This window comes from Colias croceus, chromosome 22 (assembly GCF_905220415.1).
Source record: "Colias croceus chromosome 22, ilColCroc2.1".
Lineage (NCBI taxonomy): Eukaryota > Metazoa > Arthropoda > Insecta > Lepidoptera > Pieridae > Colias > Colias croceus.
In genome coordinates this window covers 67,818-88,771 of record NC_059558.1, presented here as the reverse complement: position 1 = coordinate 88,771, position 20,954 = coordinate 67,818, and the positions used below count along the sequence as shown (strand labels likewise).

General features: G+C 36.3%; 1 protein-coding gene across 2 annotated transcripts; it reads left to right on the top strand.

Annotated features, from left to right (window-relative positions):
- The first annotated feature begins 302 nt into the window (after positions 1–302).
- LOC123701618 (chondroitin sulfate synthase 2) lies at positions 303–16,919 on the top strand. Of its 2 annotated transcripts, none has more exons than XM_045649100.1 (9): positions 303–748; positions 918–1,268; positions 1,636–1,787; positions 2,060–2,191; positions 2,358–2,506; positions 3,107–3,212; positions 5,902–6,162; positions 15,126–15,476; positions 16,408–16,919. In XM_045649100.1, the coding sequence occupies exons 1-9, from the start codon at positions 475–477 to the stop codon at positions 16,876–16,878; spliced, it is 2,247 nt and encodes a 748-aa protein (XP_045505056.1). In that variant the 5' UTR covers positions 303–474; the 3' UTR covers positions 16,879–16,919. The 2 variants fall into 2 exon arrangements, with proteins under 2 accessions (XP_045505056.1, XP_045505055.1); XM_045649099.1 differs by having other exon boundaries at positions 3,071–3,212.
- The last annotated feature ends 4,035 nt before the right edge of the window (positions 16,920–20,954 follow it).

Here is a 20,954-nt window from a genome sequence, read left to right as displayed (position 1 = left end):
TATTATTTTTTATATTTGCAACTGTTTGAAATGTAAACAGCTGTGAAATGTCAAACTATGACATTAGATTTTGACAAATCCCATCAACAGAACAGCTATTGTTATGAATAAGGAATCAGTCATTGGCAAGAGCAAGTAATATAGTAAGAGACGGCCGCGGCACTCAGTACTGTGCGGTATATATAAAAGTACTCTGTGTGTGCGGCTCTGTGCACAGAGCAAGTAATATAGCTCTGTGGTCATTGGTTCAACTCGATAGTCGATGTTCAATGTTGTCTATTCTTTGATGTTGTCACTTGTCCGTAATGTAATTGTCGCCACAGATTGTCGCGTTGACAGATCATGTGGAACAAAATTGCATACTTGATACTATAAAAAGAATACAACGGAAGTGTGTTGTTAAAATATTTATCCGATGACCACTATCCATATAACAAATGCATCATCTATAAGATAATTAATATAAAAATCGCAATGTTGTCTCGTTACGTAGTATCGCAAGTGAAGCACAATTCTTACTTTCTTGTGGGGTTAGCGCTGGGACTATGGGTGGCCCTCGCGATGGTGCCCTTGGAGGAGGATATGGAAGCGTGTGTAGCAGAGAGTGTGAGGGTGGAGCCGGTGGCTGATGACTACGAGCCGCACAGAGAAGAGAAGCCGCTGCGGTCCGCGGGCCAGCCAGGCCGGAGCGTGCAGCGCCCGAGGTACTACAGCACTGAGCTCGGCATTCGGGGCCGCTTGCTGGCAGGTATATACACAATTTTTAGTTTTTCAGAAGAAACTCATGCCTATTCATTGATATGTTTGTTGTTAGATAACAAACAAAGGAACTACTTTGTGTTTCAAGTGCATTGACCTTAACTGTAACCGATCATTAAATTTCTATTCATATAATATATTTGTGTATAAACTTACAGGTGCACTCAGTTCTGAATCGGAATTAGAAACGCGTGCAGCTGCTTTAAATAAGACAGCATCGCAACTGCAGCCTGCGCTGAGGTTCTTTATAACAGCCAGTGCTCTGCAGGCAGCGCCCGGCAAAGCCAATGTCGTAGGCTTCACTGATACAAGAGAGATGTTGAAACCTTTCCACGCACTAAAATATCTTGCTGATAACTATTTGGAGGAATATGACTTCTTCTTTCTAGTGTCTGATACTTCATATGTGAATGCCAGGCGTTTGAATGAGCTTGTATCAAGGATCAGTGTTAGTCAGGATGTTTACATGGGAACAGTGGCTGAAGATGATACACATTATTGTACGTTAGGTAAGTTAAAAAATATCTACAACTTATGTGATTGGTATTTTTTTTTCAATGAGTCAAATGAGTGTAGATCTTGTTGAGGGAAAATTGTAGATGTTGAATATATAAGAATACATATTATAACAAATAAGTATTCATTATATTAAAAGCTATTATTCTACATTTATTATTTTATAATCTGATATTTAACATAATATTACTCCAATTTTATATTATAATATTATAAACTTTTTTTTTTTTAATATTTGTCATGATTTTACTTGTAAACTACTTGACCTATTAAAAACAATAATTTACCATACAAAAACTGCTTTGTTACCAAATAACAAAAGTAATATAATACTGGTATACAATAATATTGCATTGACAGAGGGTGGCATCCTGCTGTCGAACTCGGTGCTGCGCGCTGTGCACGGCGAGCTGGACTGGTGCGTGCGCAACTCGTACTCGGCGCACCACCACGAGAACCTCGGCCGCTGCGTGCTGCACGCCAAGCACCTGCCCTGCACCGACCGCCTGCAGGTCTCGCTATACACAACTCCAAATTTGCAACAACCTTTTGTTCCATTGAATTAACATTAAATACTTATTCACTCACTATAATTAAAGCATCTTTAGACATTCAATCTTGTGTATGTAACTGTGCCATTTTTGAAGATCGAATACCTTAATAATGTAAATATTTATTTATAATGTCATTGGTTTATTTATTTATTTATTTACAAACTATTTAATCCTTTGAGATACTGTTTGTCATAATTTAATGTAAATATTAATAAGTATTATATCTGTAGGGCGAGGAGTACGTGTCGGTTCGTCTGTCGGACGGCGCGACGGGCCTGACGCCTGCACTGGCCCGCGCCGTCACCGCCGCGCCGCTCGCGCTGCCCGAACACTTCTACCAGATACACGCATACGTCTCACGGGTTATTGTTTGGCATTTACTTTTCGAAAAATTTATAAATTGATCATTTTTAATAATTGTAAAAAGCTGTTGTTTGTGCACAACTTAAAAAAACATGGTTAAAACTAAAATTAAGAAATCGGCCAAGGACATTCACCACTGTACACATTTAACAATGTATTTTCCAGGTGCACCTGGAGAACGTGCGCACAGAGATCCGCGTGTCGCGCGGCGCGGCGGCGCGCAGCTCGCGGCGGCACCCGCGCGGCTTCCGCAACGCCACGTGGCCGCCCGCGCTGCGCCACGACGCCGGCCTCGCCTCCCTCCCGCCCACAAGGTGCATGCTACACACACTCGCACAGTGCATGCTACACGCGCGCACAGTGCATGCTACACACACACGTACAGTGCATGCTACACACACGCATAGTGCATGCTACACACACTCGCACAGTGCATGCTACACACACTCGCACAGTGCATGCTACACACGCGCACAGTGCATGCTACACACACACGCACAGTGCATGCTACACACACACACACACACAGTGCATGTTACACACGCACACACAGTGCATGCAATATTTACGTGCATAGTGTGAGCTACACACGCACACACACAAACGCAGGGCATTATATAAAAGCACAACTTTTTTTGCATTCATAGCAACTCTATTTATAACTTTATTATTTTTAAGATTTTCGATTCAGAAAATGATTACTATCTATGTATTTAAATACGCATACAGTATTACAAAGTTTAAAACTAAATGGTTGCTGATATAATTGTACGCTAACGGGAATCCACATTTTCCTTTACATCGCCATATCTTTTTTCTGTTCACGCACACCTGTTTCTATAAATATTTTAACGTAACGATACAATACATAATGTAAGGATGCAGTGGTTGGCCGCTAACTGCGCTGTGTGCAGGTTCGACGCGCTGCGCTGGACGCGGTTCAACGGCTCGCACGCGTTCCTGCCGGACGACCTGCACGCCGCCAAGCCGCTCGCCAGCGCCTACCGACAGGCCGTCGATGTAACTGCTATTTCTTGTTGTTTATTTATTTTTATTATTATTTTGTGCAATGAAGGAATTGTAATTTTGAAATTTTACTACAGATTATTATTCACAGAACAGTAAAAACAAATAGAAGTGTGATGTGGGCGTGGCCCACGTGTCACTGGTAAGGTAAGATCACCTAACTTGCTCTCAATTGTGCGCAGAAAAATATTCGAGTCAGTTGTCAGCTGCTGTCAAACCTTTTTTCCATATTTATTCATTAATTAGGACGTAATGTTCGGTATTAGAGTGCAAAAATGATAGCAGACGAAATACTATCAGCAAAGGAGGCATTTCATAGCATCGGTAAGTCTTATTTTTATTTATTTTACATATATTTTATGTTATAACTTCGTTTGTCGTAATTTGTCAAAATTGTATACAAATATCTCGTCAAAATGAACCTTAACCCATAAGAAATTAGTACTATTATAGATTGAAAAAAACAGCAAACAAGATTTTCTGGAATATTATTGCAATAAACAAACGAATGTCGGTTTAGTGATGCTTGTGGCGCATATCGACAGTATCGATACTTTAAAAAAAAAGACAAACATTATAAATATAAAATTTTATTTTATATTTCCTTAGCCTTCATTTTTCCAATTTATTTATAGATTTCCCAAAGAGGCTAATTTAAAAGAGAAATGGATAAATGCAACGTGACGAGCTAACTGGATGCCGAACAGCACTAAGCAGTCTTACAAAGGCAAGCTGAAGGAGAATCCGTCATGTCTATGTCAGCCCGGAGTAGAGGAGACGGTTCCTCACCTGTTACTCGAGTGCCCAATTTTTGCAAGCAATAGATATGCTATTGAGCAAAAATTGGGCATGGCGATGACGGGTGAGAATCTGCCTTCCGCCCTGGGGGACAAGTGTAGGGATGCGTTCTTGCAATATTGTAAGCATATTGTAGTCGTAGTTAACCAAAGAAATAAGTAGTGTGTGATATTAGTTTAACTGTGATATAGGATTAAGTTGAGTGTTTTTGTGCCGTGTTTTTATTGAATTTGTACTAAATAATTTTGTCTTTATTTTATATTTATTTTATTTTATTTTATTTATTCATCTTAGGGAAACAACAAATATTGTAATTTAATTTAAGCTCTTCTAATTTTAATAGTACCTTATTTATATTTATATTATGTGAGTAACCAGTATGTTAATATTTCTAAAAATTGAAAAAAAAAAAAAAAAAAAAAAAAGGCAAGAAAAGTCTCTGGACTATAATCCAGAGGTGGCGCGAACACCCTGTGATGACGGGTGCCATCTATTAAAAAAAAAAAAAAAAAAAAAAGTCTTACAAAGGCCACCAATACATCAAACCTATGGCAGTTCCAAGATTTAAAATAATGCATATTTTCTGTTTGTATTTTGTAAATATAGATTTATACTATTCTATTCCGTTTTTTATTTAATAATAATAATATGAAAAGACGTACTTAGTAGTAATAAACATACTCCAAAATGTGACACATTATACTATACTCATATTATAGAAAGAAAAAAAATGTTGTGTGGTTTTATGAAACCACGGTAAAAGTGAAACTTTTTTTCACACTATAGACATTTATCGAAAAATTATCGTATTTATACGATAATTATCGTACGTATCGTGGGTCACGCGACATGCGCTACACAGACCAAAAAGTTTGAGACGATGTAATAAAAGGTTCACTTTAAAAAAATGCACAAAAGAATATTTATTTGTGAATTATTATCGATAACAAGGCTGACATCCTTTAGGGCATAGCATCAGGTTAATATCAAGTTAATGTCATTAATGTTGTAATAATTTTGACGACGCGGTTGGCGCAGTGGTAAAGTAACTGCCTACTGAGCCGACGGTCCCGGGTTCGATCCCCGGTCAGGGCAAATATTTGTGTGATGAACTCAATTATTTGTTCTTGGGTCTGGGTGTTATTATCTATATATGTATTTATTAAATATTATATTTATCGTCGCCTAGTACCCACAACACAAGCCTTAATTGAGCTTACTGTGGGACTAGGTCGATTTGTGTAATAATGTCCTATAATATTTATTTATTTATTTAATGTGGAGTGACACAAATTTCAACCTTATCTCTATGTGTTGAGGTTCAAAGCTATATCTATCGAAAACTAACGCCCTCTGTTGTGGAATAGCTGAATGTTTTCGAATTTGGAATTTCTGAGCAATGAGAAACAAACCAGCTAATATACGTAGGAATGTTATACTAAAATAAACCGTAACATGGTGCGTTAGGGTACATATTGAAATGCTGAATTTATAACCTAAGTCAGTTTTTACTCAAATTAAGCTGTCCAATCAAAGGCATAGTTTAGGTACTTGTAGTGTACTGTGTAATTATCGGTTTAAATGTGTGGTTTTGGCGATACTGGTTTTCATACTAATTATGACATTATAGCACTTCTATTTGTTTTTACTGTTCTGTGTACTTATTATATCATTTTAATGAGAACTTAAAACGCAGACACGTCTATGATGAAGCTTGCGGGTCGAGTTAATTCGAACATACTCATTATTACGTATTCTTTGCGATTTTTTTTAAATATTCTCATTTATTTTAAAAACTACTAATTTTTAATTTCTGAAAGTTTTATGTAATTGTAAACTCATGTATAATATCAGTTACGGCATAACTTATCATTGCGTGCGTCAGATGATACTGGAGGAGAGCGTGGCGTGGGCGAAGCACCGGTGGGGCGCGAGCGAGGCGCGGCTGGTGGAGGGCGCGTGGTGCTGGGAGCCGCCGCACGCGCTGCGCTACCGCGTGCTGCTGGCGGTGGGGGGGGAGCTGCGCCAGCTCGAGGCGGTGCGGCCGCTGGGCGCCGCGCGCCTGGCGCCCGCGCGCTACGTCACCGAGACGGGCCGCGTCACGCTGCTGCTGCCCGTGCCGCACACCGACGCCGCCCTCGCACTGGTCAGTATAACTTTGAATCGTCGATCGTATTATGAGTGTCTTCTTACATCTATTGCGTATTCGACTCGCTATCATTTGAATAAATTTAAATAGTTTTTTTTTATTTTAGAAATAAACAGTCATATACGATCAAAATACATAAACGGACCTATAGTTTCATTTTTTAACTAGAAAGAAAGAAAGAAAATACATTTATTTGGCAAACAGTAAGACACATCACACAATGCAATAATAAAAGCAATAAAAATAACTACGTTAAAAACAACCGACTTCAAAAACGGAAAAATAAAAAAGACTTTGTATAAATTGACGTTTTCGCGGGATTCACTTAAACACTCAACACTTTAAATTACTTTATTTTTACTTTAACACAATATTACACAAGTTACACAAGATACACAAGTTAGATAATTGACATGAAATTTCTTATACGTATTCAACAAAACATTTCGCTAGTGCGATGCAAAAGTAAAGTGTCGCCATCTATTGGTAACTTATGAAACTAATTGTCGTAACTTGACATATTGTAACATAATTAGACATTCCGCCCACCAAGGACTAGTCCGGAACAAAAAAACAACTAAAATATACCTCTAAACAAAACAAAAAATAACTAAACAAAACGTTACCGCCCACCGTGATACATTAACGTAGTGGCGTTAAACTCATACACAAACAAATACATATTAGCACACTTCAATCAACTGACCTTCCATAAATTGAACAACTTTATAAGATAATCTTCTATTAACTAATCCTTTTATTTAGGCAAAATACTAATTTTACTTAACGGTCGTTTTAAATATCCATTCTTACACTTAATTGTTACAACACGAGTTATATTATCTGATCCAATATGTTTGTTTACAATTTTTCCTAAAATCCATTTAGAAGGTGGAACGTTATCATCTCTAATTATACAAATATCATTAATATTAGGTTCTTCTAATTTCGAATTCCATTTATACCTCTGATTTAAAGTAACCAAATATTCTTTAGACCATCTACGCCAAAAATTATTAACCATTTTTTGAATAACATTCCATCTTTCTAATTTATTTACATTACAATCATCATAATTACGATCACTTATATTTATAACCGGTTCACCTATTAAAAAATGACCTGGTGTCAGTGGGAGAGGGTCATCTGCGTCACTACTAATAACAGAAATTGGCCTAGAATTAAGACATGCTTCGATCTGTGATAGTACTGTAGCTAATTCCTCATACGTTAAAATACTGTCACCTATGACCCGTTTCAAATGGTTCTTAGCACAACGCACTCCGGCCTCCCATATCCCTCCAAAATTAGGTGATTGCGGCGGTATAAAATGCCACGTCGTAAATTCCAATGTAAGAAGTTCCGCAATTTCATTAGGTAAACTGGATTTAGCAGAGTCAAACATTTCTCGTAAATGTTTGTCCGCACCAACAAAGTTTGTGCCATTATCACTGAACAAATCCTGGCAACGTCCACGTCTAGACGTGAAGCGTCTAAAAGCGGCGATAAATCCCTTAGCGGTTAAATCTGTTACAGCCTCAATGTGTATAGCCCTTGTGACCATACAGACGAAAAGACAAATGTAGCCTTTATAAGACTTTGCCCCTCGACCTGGAGAAAACTTAATATTGACTGGGCCTGCATAATCAACACCGGTTGCCGTAAATGGCTTGCAAGGCTTCAGTCTAGTATCTGGAAGCTGTCCCATTAACTGCACTCTCGATGCTTTCGAATATCGTAAGCACGTGAGGCACTTCCTATAATGTTGTTTTACTAGATCCCTACAGCGTACTATCCAATATTTTGTCCGAATGTAATTTATCATGATTTGCGGTCCACCGTGCAAAGTTTTTTCGTGAGCATCCGATATTAACAACTGGGTAAGATGAGACTTAGCTGGCATAATTATCGGGTGCTTCGTGTTATGGTTTGCGTGAGCCTTATCAATCCGACCACCGACTCTTAATATTCCATTTCGATCTAAAATGGGACAAAGAGTACGAAGGGGACTTCTCTTCGGTATATCCTTTTTATTCTCTAAAACCTTGATCTCTTCTTCAAACGCAATCCCTTGAACCTGTTTAATACATTTTTCTAATGTTTCATTCATTTCATTTACTGTTACAAACTTCGGCAAAATTTTCCTTTCTTCCTTCTTCAGTAATATTCTTCGACAATAAGAAATAACCTTTAGCATTTTAGTCAAATTAGAAAATTTTAACCATTCAAAATCTTCACATTTATCTTGTTTTACTATTAATGATACTTGTCTTCTTTCTTCATCTGTATCTACTATCTCTGGATTTTTCATTTCAATATTTCTGTTCTTCAACCATTCCGGTCCGTACCACCATAGTGAATGTGAAAGTAATTCTGTTGGAGTCAAACCTCTAGATGCACAATCAGAAGGATTGGCTTCGGTAGAAACATGACCCCATTGATCATAATCCATAATAGTTAAAATCTCTGATACCCGATTGCTTACGAATGTTGTCCATTTGCTTGCACCGCCCTTCAGCCATGCCAAAACGATTGTAGAATCAGTCCATCCGTAAATGTTATCTTTGCATACCTTCATCACTTGAGATACTTCGTTCACAAGTTTCGCAGCAAGCACAGCCCCACATAACTCTAAACGAGGTATAGAAACTTCCTTCTCTATAGGTGCTACTTTTGTTTTAGCTGATACTAACCTGACATGTATAGATTCATCGTGATTGATAACTCTCATAAAAACTGCAGCAGCATAAGCAGATCTTGATGCGTCTGAGAAGACATGTAGTTCAACATGACTTTGACTAGTGCAACAAATCCACCTTGGTATTTCTACTCGTTGAATTTCCTTGTATTGCTGTCGTATGTTAAGCCAAATTTCGTTCAAATCTTCAGGTAATGCATCATCCCAATCTAAATGCGCCTTCCATATTTTTTGAATAAATAATTTAGCAACAATGATTACTGGTGCAATCCAACCCATTGGATCAAACATTTGAGCAATATTAGATAAAACTTGTCTTTTCGTGATTGGAAATTTTATCTCCGGTAAATTGATTGAATAAACAAATCTATCTGAACTACGATTCCATGAAATTCCTAAAACTTTTACCATATTATCAACCTTAATTAGCATAGATTCTTCTTTTTCTTTATTATCTTCTCCAATATACTTTAATAATTCCTTACAATTAGAGCTCCATTTTTGAAGTGTAAATCCTCCAGATTTCATTAATTTATTCATTTCATTGTAAATAATTTTAGCTTCTTGTAATGTATCACAACCTGTCATTAGATCATCAATATAATAATCATTTTTAGTAATTTCTGATGCTACTGGAAATTTAAGTTTCTCATCTTCTGCCAAACGTTGTAAAGTTTTAACAGCAAGATATGGTGCACACGCGGTTCCAAATGTTAGAGTGAGCAATTTAAAATGTTTAATTGGTTGATCCGGTAAAGTTCTCCATAAAATTCTCTGAAAATTTGTCTGTCTTGGATTAATAAGTACTTGACGGTACATTTTGACAAGATCAGCCACTATACAAATGGGATGGGTTCTCCACCTCATTAATATATGTCTGAGATCTTGTTGGATTTTTGGTCCAATCATAAGATCATCATTTAATGACACATTATTTGTTCCCTTACTAGAAGCATTAAAAACTACACGAACCTTTGTCGTATCTTTATCCTCCCGTACAACAGCATGATGCGGAAGATAGACAGCCGTTGGATTATCTAAATCGTCTTCTTCGACTAAAGACATATGATTAAGAACTAAGTACTCTTCTACTACTCGTCTATATTCCTCATATAATTTAGGATTATTCTTAAGCCTTCTTTCTAAAGCGACTAATCTATTCTTAGCTATATCTATAGATTCTCCATACTGGCACTCAGGATCCTTATTTTTAAATGACAATGTAACAACATACCTTCCATCTCGATTTCGTACAGTTGATTTTTCATACAGCTCTTCACACAATTGTTCCTCTCTTGTAAATTTCTTAACAATCATATCTGGCTCAGCTTCTAGTTCCCAAAAACGCTTCAAAAAATCATCGTCAGTTCTAACCTGTAAATGAAAACTTTTAGCCTTGTATTTATCTGAAAGTGAATCAGATACCTTACCCGATAAAACCCAACCAAAGGCCGTATTCTGCGCTATTAAATTTCCCTTGGGTTGTTTCATCATACCTGTTAATAAAATCTCAGCATAAACTTCTGCCCCTAATAAAACATCAATCTTACCTGGTGTTGCATAACCTGGGTCCGCTAATTCTACATTCTCGAGTTCGAGCCAATTCGGAGCATCTAATTTCACACATGGAAGCATAGACGTAAGTGAAGTTAATACATAAGCCTTAACATTAATAGAAAATTCTGAGTTATGACGCGATTTTAAACATAATGTTACTACATGTTTAATATGCATTTGACCATCTCCCAGACCTGATACCAAACCATTAACAGATGTACGTTTAAGACCGAGTAACTGAACAGTTGCTTCAGTTACAAATGACGCTTGCGAGCCTTGGTCTAGCAATGCTCGTACCATAAATAAGTTACCATTGTTTGACTGAGCCTTAAGTAGTGTCGTAGCTAGCAGAACATGATAGCTTTTATGCTCTCTTTTGGCAAAATTTGCCACAATCTTTGATTCTACTAGCGTAGACGAAGTTTTATTCTCAATCCCATCATTTTCTTCTTGTGTCCTTTGAGTGTTTTCAATGAATCCTGTCTTCTCTAAATGCAACATAGTATTATGTCTACGTCCGCATTTCTTGCAACAAATTGATTGTCGACATTTACTTACAATATGTGTAGGTTGCAAACAATTAAAGCATAACCCCTTATTCTGTACGTGATTCCTTCGTTCTTCTACTGATTGCTTCTTAAACTGTGTGCATGCATTTATATAATGATTTTCACCACAAACTGAACATATATTATCGGTCTTCTTATTCTGTAGGATAGCTCCGTGAAAAGTACTTTTAACCAATTGCTTCTTTTGTGACGTCTCATGTCTTATAGGTTGTTTTCCCGAATCTATCATCTCCAAACTACGAAATCTCGCTTCCAAAAAATCCACCAACTGAAACCAAGTTGGCAATTCATCGGCACATGACGTGCTTATCTGATTCTCCCATAGTTTATGCGATTGTACATCAAGCTTTGAAACTACCAAATAAATCACAATTGCATCCCAAGTTGCTGTTGGTATTCCCATATTATTTAGCGCTTGTAATACTGATGTAGTTGTATCCAGAAGTTGCTTAATCGCTTGTGCAGATTCACTATTAATTTGTTTTTGTCCAAATAACTTTTTTAGAACAGCATTTAAATTATATCTTTTATTATTGTATCGTTTTGTTAATTGGTTCCAAGCCTCTTGGTAGTTTTTATCAACAGTAGGAAAATTTCGTAACAAATTCTCTGGTTCTCCCGAGATACTACTCTTTAAATAATGCATTTTTTGCACGGGTGATAATTTTTCATTATTGTGTATAAGCGACAAAAACATATCGTAGAATGTTTGCCACTCCTCATATTTTCCTGAAAATGTTGGTAAATGAATTCTCGGTAGCTTTACATCGTCACTAGTCATCGTATTCGATGTTGGTATCGGGTTATTGAACACTTCTTCAAGCTTCTCTTTTAGTTCCGTCACATGGTCTATGTATATCTCCTCAAACTTATTATAGTCGTCTTCTATAAAATATGGTAAAGATTCTAGTTGTTCCGATGTTACTATTTGTATTAGCTCTGTATGATTTCGTTTGAATTCTAAATAAAAATCTTCCAAATTTTTTATTCTAGTTTCCAAATACTGCTTAGTGATTCTACCTTTCGGACTCTTCTTAAAGTTTATTTGTGCCTTTTCTAATCTTGACAACAAATCCGCTTGATTTTTAATTACTTTTGAAGCCATATTAAATTAAATATTAATAATATAGTTTTATAAATTTTAAAATTTTCAAAGTTTCAAAAATCTCCAAGTCTATAGAATAATTCAGAAATTTCTTCAAAATCCATATAATAAATTCTCAGATTTTTCCAAGTCCTTACAATAAAATCTCAAATATTTTCTAAGTCCATATAATAAACTATCAGATTTTTCCAAGTCCTTAGAATAAAATCTCAAATATTTTCTAAGTCCATATAATAAACTATCAGATTTTTCCAAGTCCTTAGAATAAAATCTCCAATATTTTCTAAGTCCATATAATAAATTATGAAATTTTTACAAGTCCTTAGAATAAAATATCTTCAAATATTTTCTAAGTCCATATAATAAAATATGAAATTTTTACAAGTTCTACTTATCGGAAATTTTTCTAAGTCTTTCAAAGTCCAAAGTCCATCTTAGGTTTCGGCACCATGTATAAATTGACGTTTTCGCGGGATTCACTTAAACACTCAACACTTTAAATTACTTTATTTTTACTTTAACACAATATTACACAAGTTACACAAGATACACAAGTTAGATAATTGACATGAAATTTCTTATACGTATTCAACAAAACATTTCGCTAGTGCGATGCAAAAGTAAAGTGTCGCCATCTATTGGTAACTTATGAAACTAATTGTCGTAACTTGACATATTGTAACATAATTAGACAGACTTGATATTATTAATTACTACAAATTATTTAGATGTGCTATTTACTAAAAAGTTTCGATGTCGGTGCACGGGCTTAATACAAAGTACTTAGTGCTTGGTTGGTAAATCGGTGTACATACATAAAAATAAAAAAATGTGTCCGTACTAGTGTACATACGTAAGAAGTGAAACTTCTTTATGACCTTATTTTTCAAAAAATAATTTACTAAATGCAACTTTACAGAAATACGTCGAATCACGCGTGGTAGGGATAAGAAAAAGATGGCGCGTAACGTAAAAATGTCACGCGTAACGAAAAAATGTTACAAAGTCGGTTAAAAAACAAAAAATAAATTAGTTGTAGTGTTACTGTACGGGCTGTAGCCGTACATCCTGACTGAGCGCTTTACACGATCCTATTTCATTACGGTGACAAGAACATCTTCACCCAGTCAGTCTGCGCTCGCGGCTCGTGTAAAGCGCTCGGGGTGTATGCGCTATATCAACTATCAAATATCATTAATCATTTATATCATCATTAGTTTAATTAGTTTAAAGTATCAATCAACAATAAAGTAGTGCTCAAAAGTAAACAGCACAATATCTAACCATTTTCTACGAAAAACGATAATCACAAATCCAAAATAATAAAATTACTTTAAGTCAATTTGATTAATGTTGTCAATCTTCGTTGCGTATCGTCCTTGCAGAAAAATGCGGACCATTTTTAGGCTGATCGTGCGGGGTGAGGTAAGTGTTTAATTTTGGCGGGAGGCGGAGAGTGTCCGTTCTGTAGCGTTTCGCTACTATTATGTATTCTGTGCTTATGTGGATGATATTTACATAATTCTCTACTTAATGACACTGATATGTTTTCATGCTCTCAAATTAGTTTTAAGAATAATTTAAAGAAGTTGTTTATTTAATTATTAATAGCAGGAGTTGTTAAGATAACTGTTTGCTGTAGATTCTGATTTATTTTGTTATTTTATATATTTAATACTAGTGGTCCGCCCCGGCTTCGCCCGTGGTACATATTTACGTTTTCTCTACATAAGAACCGTCCTCGTACTTCAAGGAATATAATAAAAAATTATCGAAATCGGTTCAGCCGTTCTCAAGTTATGCACTTATCAGCACATTTTGGTATTCATTTTTATATACAGGGTTACTTGTAAAACACCAGCAACCTCGCAGGACAAGATAGCTAATATCATAAGTAACAATATTTGTTCTACGACTTTTGGCATAACGCAATAAATTATTTTTTAAATGATTTTTTAAACTTTTATTGTAGGTACTCTCCTAACATTTGTAAGTCTATGTTCTATTCATTATCGGATGGACAACGCGACGCCTCCTTCCCACTCTCTTTCGTTTCTTGTTTACGTAATTTATGGGAGGCGTAGAGTTTATAATATTCAAACGGAAAATTAAATGAATATATATTTTTGTATGAAAATAAAATCTTACAAATTATCAAAAGTCGTAGAACAAATGTTGTTGCTTATGATGTTAGCTATTCTGTCCTGCGAGGTTGCCGGTGTTTTACAAGTAACCCTGTATAAGAAGAAGATGTACACAGTGAGACGTTGAGGGTGCAATTTAGATTTAATAACCGAATGTTACAATAATGCTATATTATTATGTTTGTAATTGTACCTGTGTGTTCTCCAATAAATAAATAAATAAATATTTTATTTTTATCAAATTTTGAAAATAAAGCATAAATCAAAAACTTTTTGGTCTAGGACAATAAATTTTATTATTTTTGTTATATAATAAGTCCCTCTACTCCCCATAACCCGTTGGTCCACTACTTACGGGACACCCTGTATATAAAACTCAAAGGTGACTGATATACCTAGTGATCTTTCAACGCACAGCCCAAACCACTGGACGTATCGGGCTGAAATTTGGCATGCAGGTAGATGTCATAACTCATAACGTAGGCGTCCCCTAAGGATTTTAGAAAATTCATCCCCTAAAGGGATAAAATAGGGGATAGAAGTTTGTTTGAAACTTTTTATTCCTTGGATGTATTTGCATGAAATTTAAGCACACATATAGAGGGTAACTTGGATAAACACATAGGATAGGTTCCCGGAAATCCCACGGGAACGGGAACTATGCGGGTTTTTCTTTGAGAACGTGGGCGAAGCCGCGGGCGGAAAGCTAGTTAATTTAATATAATTGTAAAATATAAAATGTTGGAAATAATTTGGGTCACATATCGAATGCAAGTTCAGCGCCTTGATGCACTTTGTACGTGTTTGCTCGTATGAACATTTCTTTTACGGTAACGTGCACACGTTGCATATTTATTTTCAAACGGAAATACAATATATCCGGGCAGGGTTTCCTGCGTCGCTACGAGACGGTGTGCGTGCAGCGCGACGCGAACACGGCGCTGGTGGTGGTGCTGGTGACGCGCGGCGCTGACGTCACCGCCGACGTCACCGCTGACGTCACCGCGCTGCGCGACGCCGTGCGCGCGCTCGCCCGCCGCCACCGCGCCGAGCTGCTGGAGGCGAGCGCGGGGGAGGGGGAGGGGCACGCGGGGGAGGGCGGCGAGGGGGAGGGGGAGGGCCGCTGGGACGAGGCCGAGCGCGCCGCGCTGTGGCTGGCGGCCGCGAGACTCGCCAAGGACACACTCATCCTGCTGCTGCCGCCCGACGCCGAGTTCACCGAGGACTTCTTGAATAGGGTGAGTGCCACGTTCCAACTTCCAGTGGAGCGGGATGCGTTCCTATTTAATTTAACGTTATTTTTGTTATATTTTATACGCCCCCATCTCGTCGAGCCGTTTCGTTGTTCGGTCCCGATAACCATAGGGACCGAACAACGACCGACATAATTTATTATACTTATACGTTTTATTTATTATACATATATGGGCCTTTTATCATCAAAGGAAAGGCCCGTTTTGACGTTAATAAATAGAAAATTGACCTTTCGCAACAGTATATCATTTCAAAATATCTACAATGTTAAAGTTTAAGTTTATTTTCAATCAGAACTTTGATCCAATGCACTTTACAATACATATTAAAATCGTTAAAATACTCTATACTTTAAACTTCGATCAATTTATCGCAAGTATAGTACCGAGTACGTACTATCGTTACATAACGTCACGAAGCTAAATATCAAATCAATCGGGCCTTTTATTTTGTGATATTTATAGCAATTTTTCAAAATTTTAAAGTGAAACTTTTAGTTTAACGTAGCGCATGTCGCGTGACGCACGATACGTACGATAATTATCGTACAAATACGATAATTTTTCGATAAATGTCTATAGTGTGAAAAAAAGTTTCACTTTTACCGTGGTTTCATAAAACCACACAACATTTTTTTAGGTTCTCATTTATCTTTTCGGTTTAAAAATCACATTCTAATGTTGGTTCAGAGTTCAGACGCTTGCATGTCACTTTGAAACATTCAACGAATACAAACATGTAAATATGTTGTTTATTTGTTTGTACCGTGTATTTCAGGCAAATTTTTTTTTCTTTATTCTCTTGTTAAAATTAGGAAAAGGCACTTTTTTATTCCACCGGATATGTGGCGTTTTAAATTTTTCTCTCTTAAAATAAAATATTTTCTATATTTAAAGTTCGTAAATCGTGCCGCAGGTGCGCATGAACACGATCGCGGGCGAGCAGTGGTTCCTGGCGAGCGGGTTCGCGCGGTTTGCGCACTTCTCGCACCCGCACTTCGTGGAGCCGGACGGCAGCCGGCCCGCGCGCGGCACCGGCCGCTTCGCGCCGCGCGCCGCCGCGCTGGCCGTGCACCGCGCCGACCTCGAGCGGGCGCGCCAGGCGTGGCTGGCGGCGGGCGGCGCGGACAGCGCGGCGCCGGCCGACGTGCTGGCGGCCGCGCCGCTGCGCTGCCTGCGCGCGCCCGACCCCGCGCTGCTGCGGCCGCCGCCCGCCGCGCCGTGCGCCCCGCGCGGCCCCGAGCCGGCCCCGCGCGGCCCCGCATCGCCCCGCGCGCGGCTCGCGTGCCTGCAGCGCGAGCGCGACGCCAACTTCTCGCGGTTGAACCTGGGCGCGCGCCACACGCTCGCCAAGCTGCTGCTGCACGAGCAGGCGATGCTCGCCTAGACTTCCTCCCGAAACTCGAAAATAAACGAAGTTTTAATAGTTCCGATATTTTATTTAACAGAAATTAACAGAAATAGAATTGAAATACCATTTTTCCGATTAGCTAAAGTTAAAAATTCATTTATGGGTCAAGGTATACGCTTTTACAATAGAATTCCTCATAATATTAGAGAGTTTAGTAGTTCTAAATTTAAAACTTATATAAAAAATGTACTAGTTCAGAGAGCGTACTACAGTATTCAGGAATATATGGACGATAAAAACCCATGGAGGGTTGTCGCGTAAAAACCACAGGACAGTTCTTTGTATATTATGATATATTATGTATTTAGATATAAGTTACATATTATGTAATATCGACATGATTTTAAAAGAGCAACTATGGAGTTTCTTGCCGATTCTTCTCCATAGATCACTGCTTTCCGAATCGGTGGTAAATGTTAAAATAATTATGTAATGACGATTCGAAAGTGCTACTAAATAGTAGTCTAATTGAATAAATGAATATTTGAGTTTGAGTTTGAGTTTGAGTTTATTTTTGCTTTTTTTTCATTCCTGGTCATTTACAAACAAAAATACTCAATATAAATACAGAAACAGACTGCCCAGTTTCATTTTACAACTAAATATAATCATTATAATTTACGGCTGTACTACTTTATTTTATGTGCCCATTGTGTGTCAAAACATAAACATCAAATGAAAGAGTTCAGTTCAGTTATTTTTCATGCCATTTCAAACAATTAAGTAAGGTGTTATTTTATTTGAAATTTTTTTAAGGGGACTATAATTATAGAAGAGCTAAACGCGAGTTTTATAATGCTTTAAAGTAATAAATAAATAAATATGATGAACTGCACCAAAAATCTCAGACAAAATATATATGATATTCTTCAGGAGATATACTAGCTATATCACTATATATCTTGAAAACACAATACAACTTATTTTACTCGATAGAAAAAAATCACAAAGGTACCTCTAAAAAAAATCTTTTGATGCTTAAAAACCATACTAAACTACATGCAATCATTCTGTTTTTTCGGCAAATAATTCTACAAGCAACATACTACAATAATAGTGTTTTATTTTTTTAGTCCAATCAATAGATTTCGTGTAAATCGCAAATTCTTATTCCCAAACCAAAAACATACGCATGTGTGCGTGAAAGCCTGTGCACCGACAGTACCGGCAGAAGCCTGTTGCTAGACGGACGTGTCGCTTGTTTCGCTGATTTTTTTCCGCCAGAATTGTTTGTTTTTGTTGTAGAATCCATTTTACTTACTTTAAAACTGATAAATTATTTGTAATCTTGTAAATATTAAGTATGGGAAATAAAACAAAACCCACGTCAAGAGGACTAAAATCTGTCTAAAATCTTAATAATGATCTCCATCAACCGTCGTCGATTGTGTTAATGTGAGCGCGAGTCACCCAAGTTCAGCTAGCTCTTGTAGTCCTCTTATCAATTGTTTATAACGGTGGGTTTACATTGCATAATATAATCTTTTCGAACGCACTATGACCAAATACCAAGGAAAAAATGCTCTACGTCTGTTTACTATAAAATAATTTGACATAGTGGGGGTAGATAGGCATATTTACTCAATAACGAAATGAATGACTTTCTATCTTAGCTGTCTATCATCGTCATTGATAACAGCGCCATCTATTTTCAAATGATGATACATCTGACACTAATAATAAAAAGAGGAAAACTTTGTCTGTTTGTTGGATTGTAATGAATAGGCTCATAAACTACTGGACCGATTTTAAAAATTCTTTCACCATTCGAAAGCTACATTATCCACGAGTAATATAGGCTAGGTTTAATCCAGGAATCCCACGGGAACGGGAACTATGCGGGTTTTTCTTTGAAAACGCGGGCGAAGCCGCAGCCGGAAAGCTAGTGTAGGTTTAATATATTAGTTCATATAAAACAAAACAATAGAGGGCAAATATTATCATAAGATTAAATGAAGATTATTTAAAAACTACAATCGATTGATCTTAATTCTTATCTACTAATAAGTTTTTGAAATAACCTTTTAATTAGATAAAAAAATCTAAGATAAAAAATATGTACCCTATAAGTGTCGCGAGTGAAACGCGCAATCACGTAAAATACCATAGATAGCGCAATGTTAGGGACTGATAAGAAATTTACACTTTATCATGCTGATATTTAATTTAGTAGAAGGTAATGTGATATATCCGTACATGGCGTGAATAGGTTGACAAGTCGAAAATGCATACTTTTCAGGGCAGCTTTTTTTACTTTTTTATTGGTAAATCCATTTTTTTGTATTTTTGTTTTTTTTTAATTGCATTATATTTTTTAAGAATCGACGTTTCAGATTATTACATGGAATTTACTTATTTTGATTTTTATCATAACAAAAACAGACATATCAAGTCGTTCACCGACGACTTGTCAATGTATTCACCTAATGAATTTAGACCCGAATTCAAAATTTAATTTTCTACGTACAAATCGAACGTAAAAATAAGCATAAAAATGAATATATTAACATTAATAAGTATGTATGTTATCACAATATGTAATTAAAAATATTAGAAATAGTAGGTACCTAGGTAGGTAATTAAAAAAATATATGTGGGAATAGGATAAAATATTAAGATGTATTTCATGATTACTAGTTTTATTTTTAGTCTGTGTTTTTCTATTATTTAATCTGTGGACATGTTATCTGTAGACTGTAGATTTTTGGTTGTCTATGACTTGACTTTGTGTTTTTTGGTACGATGCAAGAAGCTTATATCTTATACACTGGAGATTTCGGTATGAACATTTGACGTGTAACAAGAAAATTGTTGTGTTTTATCACTTTCACACCTAACTTGGTATTGCCACTGTTAATACGAAGTTTTCCCAAGGCTACTATGTATGCTGTAATATTCTGTGCAAAAGGTTAGTTTTTGTACATGAGTTTGTTGATAAATTGCCAACAACGTCATTCAGAAGCATTGTTGGATGAGACATTTATTATTTATGCTAAATAAACTAAGTATCTGAACCAATTATTAAAAAGCGATACTCCCTGATTATGGGTAGTCACCATAATAAAATTGTAGCAACTCTCACTTTGTCAATATGGCATGTGTGTCAAAAAAATTGCGTCGCTTCGAATATTTAAGTTAATATTGTTGCTTATTTAATGAATATTTTCCGAATATAAAGAATGCATTGTATTGTGCAAAATTGCAGAAGTGTTTGGACACCAAATTCTGGCATAGAATTTCACGGGCAAGTGTATATTTACGTTATTTACAATATTCCTCAATACTCCTGCATTTACCTGTTTAGAATCATTTCAATGGCAAAAATTGTAAAATTTTGCATCATTTTAGAAAGCATTCATGTTAAATTTGTTATTTTCCTAATACTTTATCATTTTTCAACAAGTTTTCAATAAACAAAATTAACAAGTAAGGTAACCATGATGACGAGTTTTTATGGATAGTGAAGAGAATATATTGTAATAACAATATTATGATGAAATTTAGAACACCATTTTCAAGATTTTTACTAGTAATGAAACAACACTCGACATCGGTATTGCACTCACATGTAGTTATAAGATTGTTCGTTTTTACATTGAAATTTATACTTTTTTAACTTACCTCATATTTTTTGTTTTAGGTATTTCAGCTTTCCAAAAAGTAAAATAAAAAGAAATATATGTGCCCATCAAGGGTAAAATTACTGAGGATTACGACCCAGAAAAAAATACCTTTTGAAAAATAAACTTTGTAAAGAAAATTTGTGCAAGGCTGCTATAAACAGTTTTTCTTTGATGATTCTGGCTTGAAATTGACCCGTCGAAGCAACGCGTTTAAAAAGAAGATCTGAGTAGCTTACAATTTGGTAAACAGCATCTGATGCAAAACACAACTTTCCTCTATTTACAAAGGATGTTAATGCTATATATCGGTTCATATCCAGGCTTTGTAGCCAAGAGTTATTTAAAATTATCATTCTATACCAATTAAAATTGTATGTACCTATAAAGTATGGCCAGTAATATTATAATATAATTAATACTGTTAAAAAT